The 12073-nt window shown below is 36.1% G+C and overlaps 1 protein-coding gene across 5 annotated transcripts in view; it reads left to right on the top strand.

Annotated features, from left to right (window-relative positions):
* Positions 1-12073, top strand: part of LOC149085299 (PDZ domain-containing RING finger protein 4-like) — a 94204-nt gene that overhangs the window by 59815 nt on the left and 22316 nt on the right. For all 5 annotated transcript variants that reach the window (XM_089233239.1, XM_089233237.1, XM_089233238.1 and 2 more), the window contains one exon: positions 11499-11719. In XM_089233239.1, the coding sequence (XP_089089365.1) occupies positions 11499-11719 (221 nt within the window). The remainder of the gene's footprint in view (positions 1-11498; positions 11720-12073) is intronic.

Raw genomic sequence — 12073 nt, 5'->3', positions numbered from 1 at the left:
AAAAATACAATAAATTAGAATCATATATTTACTGTGGACATCATAAATTCTTGCCAAGAGGGTTGCGAGTTGTCGGTTAAATTGCCGAATATTCCTTATAAATATCCCTTGACGAGAAATATAGCGCTACAGCAAGCCTGCACTGAATTAAAATTATTTCATGACAAAAATATTGAAAACATGGCAAATATTTGAGATGAATATTTATATTTAATGTAATAATTATCATCATAGCAATGCTAATTATCTTCATTCCTTGATTTTAGAAAAAAAATAGGACATATAAGGTAAGTTTCGTTGAGAAAACGGGTCATTTTCACAGAAAAATTCGGGAAGGGGAAATTACAGCAATGTCTCGTATCCGGCCCATCAATAAGCAAGTCAGAGCGCCAAACTGAAACGTTAGTTATTAATAGAACAGCAGAGCAAACATTACCATAATGCGATGAGCTCTAATTCTAAGAATATCTTTGACAAGCAAAAGTGTCGTTATGTCCGAGGCCGTTCCTTTTCATTGAAGTTATTGGCAAGATTCATAAACCCTTTGAGCGGCATAGCAGAAATCACTAAGCGCCCCCTTAAAATGCCATACCTTATTTAAGTAGGTTTTCCTCCGATTTACAGCAGGCGCTGCGAAACTAATATTGAATACAGTATTACATATTGTCAACTATAAAATATCTGGGCTTGTCAATGCTGAAATAAGAGGGTTTTAAGGAGACTAGATATCTCGTCAATGTCATTCAAAGGTTTTACATTGATTTCTATAGGAATCAGGCTGAACTGCCTGTGGTTAACGTTAAACCCGGGGTGTCATTACAACCGAGTTTGATTGTAGTTGCAATTTTGCTTTTGTAAATCATACAATTTTTGATCACGTACCCCCAAATAACGCGTATCACAGTTTGAGAAACGCTAATTTACCAAGTTATTAATGAGATTCTTAGATCTCTTACGCTTATTTCTTTGTTGTTCTTTCTCCTTGAGGTGTCATCGTCAATAAACAGTTGTTAAACAGACGGGCGATTGCCATTAAAAAAGACACTGAATTTATTTTCTTGACAAGATTGAAACACACACACACGTTGAACCTTCTATTTTTGTTTTGTTTTGTTTTTTTTCCAAACCGTGGTAAAGTTAATGTACGAGTAACAAAGAACTTGCTTACTAAATGGTATCTGCAGTTTTTCCCGCCCACCATCACCCGAATCTTCCGTCAAGAGAATAATTGAGGTAATTGTCCTTAAAAGTCATTTACGTTAATGGCGATCGTGTATACGATGGGAGCAAGAGAAACGTGTTCCAAATTGTACCACACACATACCCTTCATCCCGTCCATCTCAATCTCCTTTGTACTTCTGTTTAACCGAACAGAACTAGACGTATTCCCGATTTGGCTCGTCGAATAGGATATACAGTGATACTTACTTAGGCTAACGAAAGCTTCGTCTTACGAATTTTTCGGCTAACGAAGATTTTTTTTCGTGATGTTTCTGCCTCGTAACGAATATTTTTGTTGAAATGGATGTACGTGCTAATATAAAATAGCGGCCGGCATTGAGAGTTGAATTTTAGCGCCAATCATCATCAGAATTATTAGCACTCGAGCCCGATCAACTCATGTCTACTACAAATATCATGCAAAATGAAAGATTCGGCTACTAAAAATGCATTGAAAGAAAGAAACCTAATCACCAGAGCACGCGTTCTTCAGTGAAAGACTTATCAAACTGCCTATTTTAGAGCTTTTCTTTTTCCCATCTGCATGTATCAGACACGGAAATGAGTTGACCAAATCACAAATGTGTGTGTGGATAGAGACACCTACAAAATCGACTGAGTTGTGCCAATATCGCTGCGGCCTTATGACTCCAGATCAGAAGGTTGCACGTCCGGGTCATCATTTACTGGTGTTGATGTGTCAGAGATTGTGTTTACTTGTATTTGTGCACACATGCAACAATATTTTACTTTCACATAATTAATATATTTCGGATTTTATATGATATTTATATTTTACACAATATATAGGGAGAGAGCATAACTATGCGTCCGTTTCTCTCAAGGTTACTCTAGAGACTCTTCACTTTCTGTAAGTTTGGTCTTGGTGATCTTGTTGCTCTTGGCGACCGCCCCACACCATCTTATAGTCTACTAAAGCTGGTGTTAGCTGTGTAGATCAGTGTTTCTCAATAGCCGGACCCTGACATCATTCATACCGGGCCGCGAGTGACTGGCCGTTTCCTTTTTCCCTCATTCATTTTCCTAAATTCGTGTTTCTCCAGGCCTTCCACTTACAAAAATAAATGAAACCGGGCTTCGGGCTTCCAAAGGTTGAAAACCACTGGCTTAGACTGTAGAATGTAAGATTCTCATTTCCTGTAGATTCATCTGCAGATTCTCGTTTATTCAATTTTGAAGTTGTTAATTTTAGCCTTCAATCACTTTTTGTGTTTTTATACAGCGTTCCATGGCGTTTTAAAAAAAAAACCTAATCTTCAAATATTTGGGCAGAACCTAGAACGAATCAAACGATTTTCCATAGAAAGCTACGGGAAATGACGTTTCGGCTAACAAAAATTTTAGCTAACGAACGTAATTCCGCAACAAATCATCTTCGTTAGCCGAAGTATCACTGTACGTGTCTGTAAGAGAACCCTATTCCAGTAATTCTGTTAAAATTCCATTTTGGTCTTTTTTTTAAATCTCTTTCTCCCCCTCTCAAAATCATCATATTCACATTGATACTGTAATTGCAATTATGAGAGTCAGAAGACGAAGGAATCCATTGATTTTTCAAAGCTAAAAGAAAAAGCTGTTTTAATAATTGCTAAAGCCGATTTTAATCTGCCGGAAACTGTCGTGTGAAGCAAGTTTGGTGAGGAAAGCCATTGCGAAGCGCACTAATGAACGGCGATGAATTTGCAATTGGAAGCGCAGAGCCAAGCAATAATTAATACTGGGTACTGGGTATTACTACCGACACCCCCTTTCTCTCTCTCTCTCTACCTCTCAAGTCCTGGCTGTGCTTAGAATGGCCGTTGATGAACTTGTCAATACCAGATCGGAGTGCGCATGAATATTTAATAAAATGGAGGGTAGTAGGAAATAACCGCGCAAATGACTTAAATTGCTTAGCAGGACTCAATTATTGTCAGTGGCAAAGTGTAATGGACATTCAGCCAGTCAAAATTGATTTACTATCAACGGTACTATTTCCTTTTGACTGTGGGAGCGGCACTTTTATTTCTTTAGCTAATGACATTCTCACATGCCACTCAATTTAATTTATTTTCTCAATGTGGTGGTACTTTTGAGTAATTGTAAGGTTCATATACGGGGTGTCCTGTAAGTCCTCTAATTCGGCCTAAATCTCATCAACCATTCATCGTAGAGGTGTGGTTTTAGTTTTAAAAAAATGCTCAAAATGTGTTTCAAATCAGTCTGTACCAGTTTCGGTAGTGAAAAAATACAGTGTGTCATGAAAAATATCCAAGTTTTTATACGGCTCCCTTTCCCCTAACTACCAATTATAAAGTTATTGCCCTGTGTCTTCTGATGTCAACAAAAACATTCCATATTTCTAAGTGCAAATGAGATATTAAAATAACAAATTCGCTAAGATATTCTAATTACAAATGAGTGAAAAGGGGGAAAGAGCAGCCTAAACCAGGGGGTTCGTAGCCTATGGGTCGTAAGAATCCATTTACAATTTCGTTATAAATTCATTTGTTGCACTACTGGTTCTTCAGTGGTGCCTTAATGTTTCACGTTTTAGGGGCCTGGACTGGGACCCAGACAGTTTCTGGGAACTCGTGAGAATTTCAAATTTATGGAAGAACACCAAGATTTGAGAACTGAGGAAAGATCATTCTAAAACTGATGAAAAACTATTCTAAAATTAACGAGAGAGAAATAATTGCAGAATGAATAAAAATTGGGCATTGATGCGAGAGATAATATTCTAAAAATTAACGAAAAATTCAGAATTCATGAAAATTCAATATTATGAAAGAAATAATTTCAGAATTATTAGAAGTTTCCAATAATTTGGGGAACCTTGATTTCATTCCACGGCCCTTGGCTGTGGGAAGCTCTGTTGGCGCATCTGTTAAGATACCATGAATTGGTTTCTCTAATTTCTCAAAGTCAACATTTTGTTATTCAGAAATACTGTTTCTGATTAAAAAGTTTTAAATTAAAAACTTAAATTTTTAAATAAAAAAATAGTTTTATTTATTACAATTTTTAAATTAAATTTTTCAAAATTAAAAAAAGACCGATGGGTCTCTAAGTTGATTATGTTATTGATACTGGGTCGCAGCTGAAGAAGGTTTAGAACCCCTAAAACAAACTAACAGACACAATGTTTCTTTTCCTCATTTATGCTGTTCCAAACTTTTCTCCGATTTTTGAATTTAAATCTCTGCAAATATTGCACTTGGCAACATGGATTTTTGTTTTCGTTGACCTCGGGATAGACATTACACTACTCCGATCTATGTAGCGCCCTTTGCGGTGGGCGTATTTCATTGAAACTTGGTATGTACGTCCGTTGGACCACGGGAATAAGATAACTGCGATATAAAAAAGTGTCACTTTTCCACCTGTTGGTCAAACATTCAACTATTTTTTATATTGAATTGTTCTTTCCTTGACGGTCCTATATATCAATTTCCATCAAAATACCTCCATCGGAATGGGAGCTACCTACATCTGAGTAGTGCCAGTTAATTTACAACAACCCTATATAATTTTATTTTACCGCATTTTTTTTAGCCTTTTATCCTTTTGGTGGTTCATGTACAAGTGAATTTCGGCTGTTAAGATATGAAACATTTTTCCGTAAAAAATATGTCTTGTTTATTACTTTTTCACAGGAATAAAACAGAGGATTCCAATTTAATCACAACAAAGACAGTTTTTTATTTGCGTAAAATATCTATTGAATATTATAAATAAAACAACTTATTTATATTAACCACAGTTTTTCTTCCCAATATACTATTGGACTTAAATTGGCTCGTGACTATTGTTGGTTTCTTTTTCAGTAGGGGCTTTCATTTCGATTGACGAGTCCACCGTAGAAGCCAAGAGAATGAGATTGTCAGAGAGGACAATATCATTGCACTTATGCGGCTTCATCTTCTCTTCTATTCGGCAGGTTCTTATCTCTAAGACGCCAGCCGTCCCAGATTAGGACACTTTCAATTCAGGGAAGGCGCATATATTCCTATACAAGAAATCACGGGAGAGACTCAAGTAGTATCCGTAGGCTTACGGCCTCCTGACTATCTTTTTCCAGCGACACTTCCGAGGGGTATAAACTAGAAATCCAACATTTCCTAATATATTCTTGTCGATTCGTACAGGGTTTGGGGTAGAATAAGTAAAAAAAAAAAAAAAGTGGTATACATACGCTATATGACCTTCTTCGATATCGAACGGAGATCATGGATTGAGTATCGGACAAATAGAAACTAGGTACACTCCTTTATCAAGATTTAATGCTCGTAACAACGGGCGATTTGAAAGCATATATATCCTTTAAGCTCTAAACAGCACCAAACTGGATTCCTGTTTTTGTTTCGACTTTTTGTTTTTCTATTGGAGCCAGACGTATTCGGTAAACAAGGGCTGGGTGGCGCCATTATATATTCTTAAGAGAAAAACAGCTGATAAACAGCATTTGCCCCGGGGTTGAGGAAATTACCTCTCAAATAGTTCCTAATTTTGTGCCTTTTCGACCGGAGAACAAATACAACGGAAACAAAACAAAATAACAAGTATTGTTTTCTCAAATGATTCCTCGGCGTCCACGAATTCCTAAGATTCCTCGCGTCTTTCGGCAGCTGACCACGCTACTGATCATTACTGATTAATTAGCTGTCAATAACTGTCCCGTAAGTAATTTCGATCGTGTGTGTGTGCGTTACTGATAGAATGGACTATGTTTGTGGAATTAGTGGGAAGATAATAAAGAAACACATCCAATAACAATAAGAATATCCGTAAGGAAAAAAAAAATATTTTTTTTCAAATTTCTAGTTTAATATGATCGTCAAAAATACATCTGTGGACTACTTATGAGTTAATCGGTATTTAACCCTTGTAATACTGAATTCTCAGTATTTCTTATGTGATTTCTGCGTGTAGTTTAGTACTTCATGCTTCGCTTGGTAGTCACAATGGTCAAATCTTTTATTTACGGCTCATCTACTTCCCGTAAGGTTTGTTGTTGTGGGTCATCTTCCCAAAAGAAAACGTGATTATTAATGTCTATTCTTCGGCGTGTGTTTCGTGTTTTTTTTTTCTCAGACATACTCTTCGGACATTAACGGGCGAACAATAACCTATTTGCGATTGTAAGACAAGTGCGTTCCGATTATTTCTCACAATATGGAAAGGGCCATTATGATTTTTTACAACATTAATATCGAACAGGTCTTGGTCAATGCGAGCACATATCTGTTTCATGAAATGTTGATAAATGGAAAATATATATATATATATATATATATATATATATCATAAATATATCTCAGGAGAAATAGAAAAAATGTATTAATATGTGTATTTAATTAATGAATCTTATTAGATTCAAGTCAGTTGTTTGAACGTGATCTCTCACGTTGCAAACTAATAAGTATTTAATGAATTCCTATGAAATAATTTAGAAACCCCGCTTCGTTAAAATGATTGAGATTTTAATTGTTCAATATACCAGGGGTTTCCAACGTAAAACTTGTGGAACCCTTGATGATGATGAAGCTGTTCTATGGAAATTCAAAAACTTTTTGAATATTTAGATTTAAAAAAAGTGTTTCCTCTATATACTGCCGTCTCAACAGCATCATATATCCAGGTCAAACTGAAAGCACTGAGTGCATAGACAAAATTCTTCACTCGATAAATACATAGAATCGCAAACAAAACACTTTTCAAATAAAAATTGTGTGAGCTTTACTTTAATCCAGCAACTTCGTGTATGATATAGTGCTCACACCAATCTTACGATTGCACAAAATTATCTGATGACTAGTTAGCACTATTTTCCACTATCAACACCGTTAGATACTGTCCAAATCGCTGATCCCAGAAGACTGTATAGAAGCATACACTGGAATGTAACGTTTATAATTCACGCTGCCTTAATCTCGAAGATACTTTTATTTATTTGTAGAACACAATAAAGAGCAATCTGCGCGTGCCCATGTTCGATTTATTGATTGGTCTTGTTTATAGTATATACTGTATACACGTAATATTTCTTGTGTGTGAGAAGACGTTTTATTCTTTCTTAAACTGAAACTAGCTAAAAAAATAAATGTAATACAGATTTAGGAGCTTAAAAAGAAATAAAACAAAATTTCCTTTAAAATATTGCAGAAGGTAACTCGACCCATTTCTATTTAATGGAAAGTACCACGAAGGTGATAAATAATTCATTTCTTCTTCCTCCCTGGAGAATTTCTTCCATTTTTTTTTTTTTTTTAGTGAAAAAAAAAAACTTGGATTTTTAGAAATTTTTACTCCCTACCTACTTATCCTTTTTACATTTTCTATACGAAATTTATAAGTGTACGTGTACTTCATCCGAAAATTCTGCGTTAGTCGGTGGAATAGTACGATGCATTTTCTCTCTGAAAGAAAAAAAGATGATTAATTGTCAGGATATGGATATATATTTATCACACCATATAGATAAAAATACGTTATCAATCTTTTTGAAGTGTTAGAGACCAATATTCAAATCTGTAATTGTGTTTCTGCATGTGTAATGAAATAAGTGCTATGGCGATCCCTTGAGATAAACGGTATCTATCGTCTATGATCGTTCATAATTTTGGAGACAGCTATTTTTTGAATAATATTGAAATATTTCATGGACATCTGGCGGGATTTGTTCTCACTAAAATTGACAACAGGCATATTCCGATGTTGAGATAGACTAGCTTAGTGTTACGTACAAACTATAAGTGCGTATCTATAAACGTGGGTTCAGTAAGTGTGCTGTCATCTATTTTATACGCCTATAAAGATTGTGATGTTGTAATTGATGTGTGTTTCTAAGAGTATTGCAGGAGTGTATACAGGGTAATTACTTAATTCCACCCTTGTCGCATTCCACTGGCCAATCCATCCAAACAACGTGTAAAACTCAGATACCTCATTCATGTTGCAAGGGGTTGTATAGCTATCAGAAAGATATCTTTATTTATTTTTAAAAAATTAACTTTTTATGTAGACACTCTCTTCTCAAAAGACCAATTAGAAAGCCGTTGCCCTGTCTCTACTGAAGCCAACAAAAAAAGTCCACGTTTCTAAGTGCGTATTCGCAGAGGTATTTGAATTTAAAAAAAACGGAGGAAAGTAGGAAGAAAACACCATAAATCAGGGAAAGAAGCGCTGTCCGTTCTTTTATTAATGCTGTTTTTCTTAACTTTCCTCCGATTTTGGAATTAAAAAATATCTCTGCGAATATTGCACTTGGAAACATGGGAGTTTTTTTTGTTGGCCTCAGGAGAACCAGGGAAACAACTTTCTAATTTGGTTTTTGGAAGCTGAATTGAAAAGTTAAATTTTTTGGATTGGGTTTTGGATTTTTTTTAGCACAAAGACCAATTTGGTCAAGGTGCGCCGTTAATTTTTATTGTATCAACTATGCAACCCTTTGCGATATGAATGCCGTATCTGAGGTCTACACGTCATTTGGATACTCTTTATAATTGGAAGTATGACTCTAGAATCAACGGTTCTCCAGTAAAATGCGGCAAGGTGAATTAAGTATACTCACCCTGTATAGCTTTGTTGAGACTTAATTTGCAGCAAAGGTTTCATTTCAAATGTAACTAATCTCATCTGTTATTGTGCCGGAAAGAAAGGGCTCTCAGTTTAGAAGGACAGGGCTTCATGTCAGAAAAATTAAACAGACGAATATGTCTGATTGTTTTGCTGGTCAAATCCAGTTGATAGCTTTCCTGAAAGTATTCCACAAATTTGAAAAAAAAATCAGATCTTATATAATGGAGAAGATAGCTCACACCGCTCAAGAACGTTGTCAAGCGTAAATATGTGAAATAGCGCGGTAAACAGCTATATCAGCCGTCTCCAAGCTGGTGCTCACCGAATCATCCAAGTCTATTCGATACTTGTGCCAATTTTGTTTCCGCGAGGACTGGATATACACTCAAATTGAACCATTTCATTCAAGTTTCATTTAATCATTTTCGTCGCACCACGGTCATTTTCTGCACACGAGGGCTAATTAGACCGGGACCTACCATTATTGCCAATTCCGAACGGCAGGCTTGTTTTTTATACTCGTCGAGGGGTTAGCGAACCAACCCCTCGATGGGGGACTCCCTGCGGTAGCAATTTTTTGCTGCGGTCAAGTCACCGTTTTTGTTGTACCCCTATGTCAGGAAAGTCTTCTGACAAGGACGAACCGGGTATCGAATGCGCGACACCTCTAAACATCCTTTGGTACTTTAAGCGAGTATCTTATCGAACTGGGCTACCACGCCCTTTCATTTAATATTTCACATTAGTATACGTAATAGTTGCCGTGTGGGTGATTTTTTTTTCTGCTGCTGAGTTCAAACGGTGCTCACAACCCGATTCAAGAAAGGTGTAGGACCAGAGGGTTTAGTGAAGCAAGTGAAAGCCTTTCCCGCAGTTTGCTCAATTTGAAACACTCTTAAGTTTTTTCCTTAAATGATTAGAATATCGTATACAATTCAATCCTCCGATACAATTATTTTTTTTCCAAAATAAAGTATTTCTCTTCCTAGAAAGCCACACACTTCATGGCAGGTGTCTTTATATTACAGTGAGGGAAATTGAAAGCAATGGGTAGAGTCAACTTTCTTGGTTTCTTGTTGTGGGAAAAAGCATCTATCAGCTCGCAATCGGAAAAAAAAACTTCTTCTTGAAAATAGGTGTCAATTTTCAGAAAAAAATTGGTGATTTACAATGTGTGTGTAACAGTTATAATGCGGATCAGGAAAATTTTAAAAACCGCTTAAAGGGTTAAAATTTCTATCATTCACCACTTCAGTGTTAATCCATGCACTGTGATTTTTAATGTCATAATCATTACTTATATCAGAGCAGTTGAATTTGACAATATCAAATTTTAGTTTTTTCACACATCTATCAACACGCGCAACACTATGGACAATGATCATTTTGGACAGCTAATAAGCTTCCCAGCGGTATCCTGTCACGTTCCCTAGCGTCGTGGCACCAGTGCCATCACCACTTTCTTTCAAGTTTCCGCAATAACAAGCACAAAAAGAACTCTTTAAATATCTCAGTTGTTTTTCACATTAGAGGATAAAAAAAAACAGGATAAGTGACACCGGGGAATCGCCAGGGTATTCATCATATTCATACTAAAAATTCAGTTTGTCGAAAAAATTCGAACGTTTTTTGCGCTTCCTCTATTTTTCACGCGTTTCTGTTGCCACATTACATACAGTACATGCGAGAGATGAAAAACGGTTGTCGTATATCAGATGCTCAACGGGAAAACTAAAAGAAAAACCTTTTAGTTTTTCTCGCTTCGAGGAATTTTTCATGTCGCTTCGTTGAGCTTCAAATTTTTATGTGTCTCTGGATTTTATTTATTTTTTTTTTCCATTTTATTTATTTTTAAAAAAAACTTTTTTTCCTCTCGTTCATGACATTCGAGCATTTTTTTTTTATATATATATATATATTATTTTCATTTTTCCTTATTTCTATGAAATTCGTTGTTTTTGTTGGACTTGTCACGACGACGTCAACAAGGTCTTTGTCTATCCATCTATCTGTTCGCAAATCGTTTAAAGGTTCATGATGCGGAATATAAATCGCTAAAAACTTCGGCCGGAAAGAAAAATTGTCCGCTTCGTTTAATGCAAATTAAAAGAACAATAGATTCTTTATTGGAGCGTCGATTCCGTCTAGATAATGAAATATTTTATGCAAAATAGGAAATTCTTCATAGATCCGAAAATATATATATATTTGTAACGCCCAGATTTATGTGTGAATAAAGTGAAACTTATTTCACGCTTGAAATACCAAAGATTAGCTTCGATATGGAATTTTTTTTACGTCATGGCAAGTAAATTATACGTATTACCAGATTGGTATTTGTTTACTTTTGTTGTTTTGGAGCAGCAGTTTTCATTAATTCTTCTGAGAATATAGGAAACTCGTTTTTATCAACACCTGCTATTCTGACGAAACTCTGTTGTTATGTCTAGACCTCGTATACGAAATGTTTGATGGCGTATTAGTAATATATACTTTCAGTGATGGAGGCCGAGGAGGAATTTCAATTCCGTTAACGGTGACAGCGAGTTTAGTGTCTGTTAGGGGGTTCGACAAGTCATCGGTCGGACCTGTTAACTGTGGCGTGTCAATGGAAAATTACTATTGTTCGGCACCTGTGATGGTAGACGACAATGATTTATTATGATCCCCCCGTTCTTGTTTTTTCCATCAGGTGAATGGCAAAGACGTATCCACGGCAAGTCATGAGGACACCATAGCGGCGTTCACTACAGCTAAAGAACCCATAATTGTGGAAGTACTGAAGCGTTCACCTCGGCACGAACAGATGGGATCAGAGCCAGTATCTTTCTTCTGCGATACCAGTACGCAAACCGAATGGACTGGGGCTACTCTCGAACAACCTACCTCCAATTTTACGGCCCTGGCTGCTAGGTAAGGCGCTTATGCAATTCATTTTTCGATTTGAATGGTGCGTGTAAAGTGAAACATGAATAATATACTATACCTCGACATCTTGGTATCTAGGAAGCAAATGAGCCAAAAGATATCGTGCACTGCAGTCAATATTATATTGCCCCCTGTATCAATACTACTCTTTCATTCATTTCTTTCCTACTGAACGTTCCAAGTCACGTGAGTCACTGACAAATAAGATATATTTTCTATTACAAAATAGCTGAGCATGTACAGTATTTTAACATTGATTTTACCTGACTTCTTAAAACTGCTACTGAACACTACTTAAAACATGAACGCTATTGTTGGTCGTTTGACTGAATCTAAATC

The sequence above is a fragment of the Pholcus phalangioides genome, unplaced genomic scaffold (assembly GCF_987345545.1).
Source record: "Pholcus phalangioides strain wild (caught in Gottingen) unplaced genomic scaffold, Ppha-v1.0 ptg000007l_1, whole genome shotgun sequence".
Taxonomy (NCBI): Eukaryota; Metazoa; Arthropoda; class Arachnida; order Araneae; family Pholcidae; genus Pholcus; species Pholcus phalangioides.
Note: the sequence above shows the minus strand (reverse complement) of the source record. Positions and strands in the feature narration are given on the sequence as shown.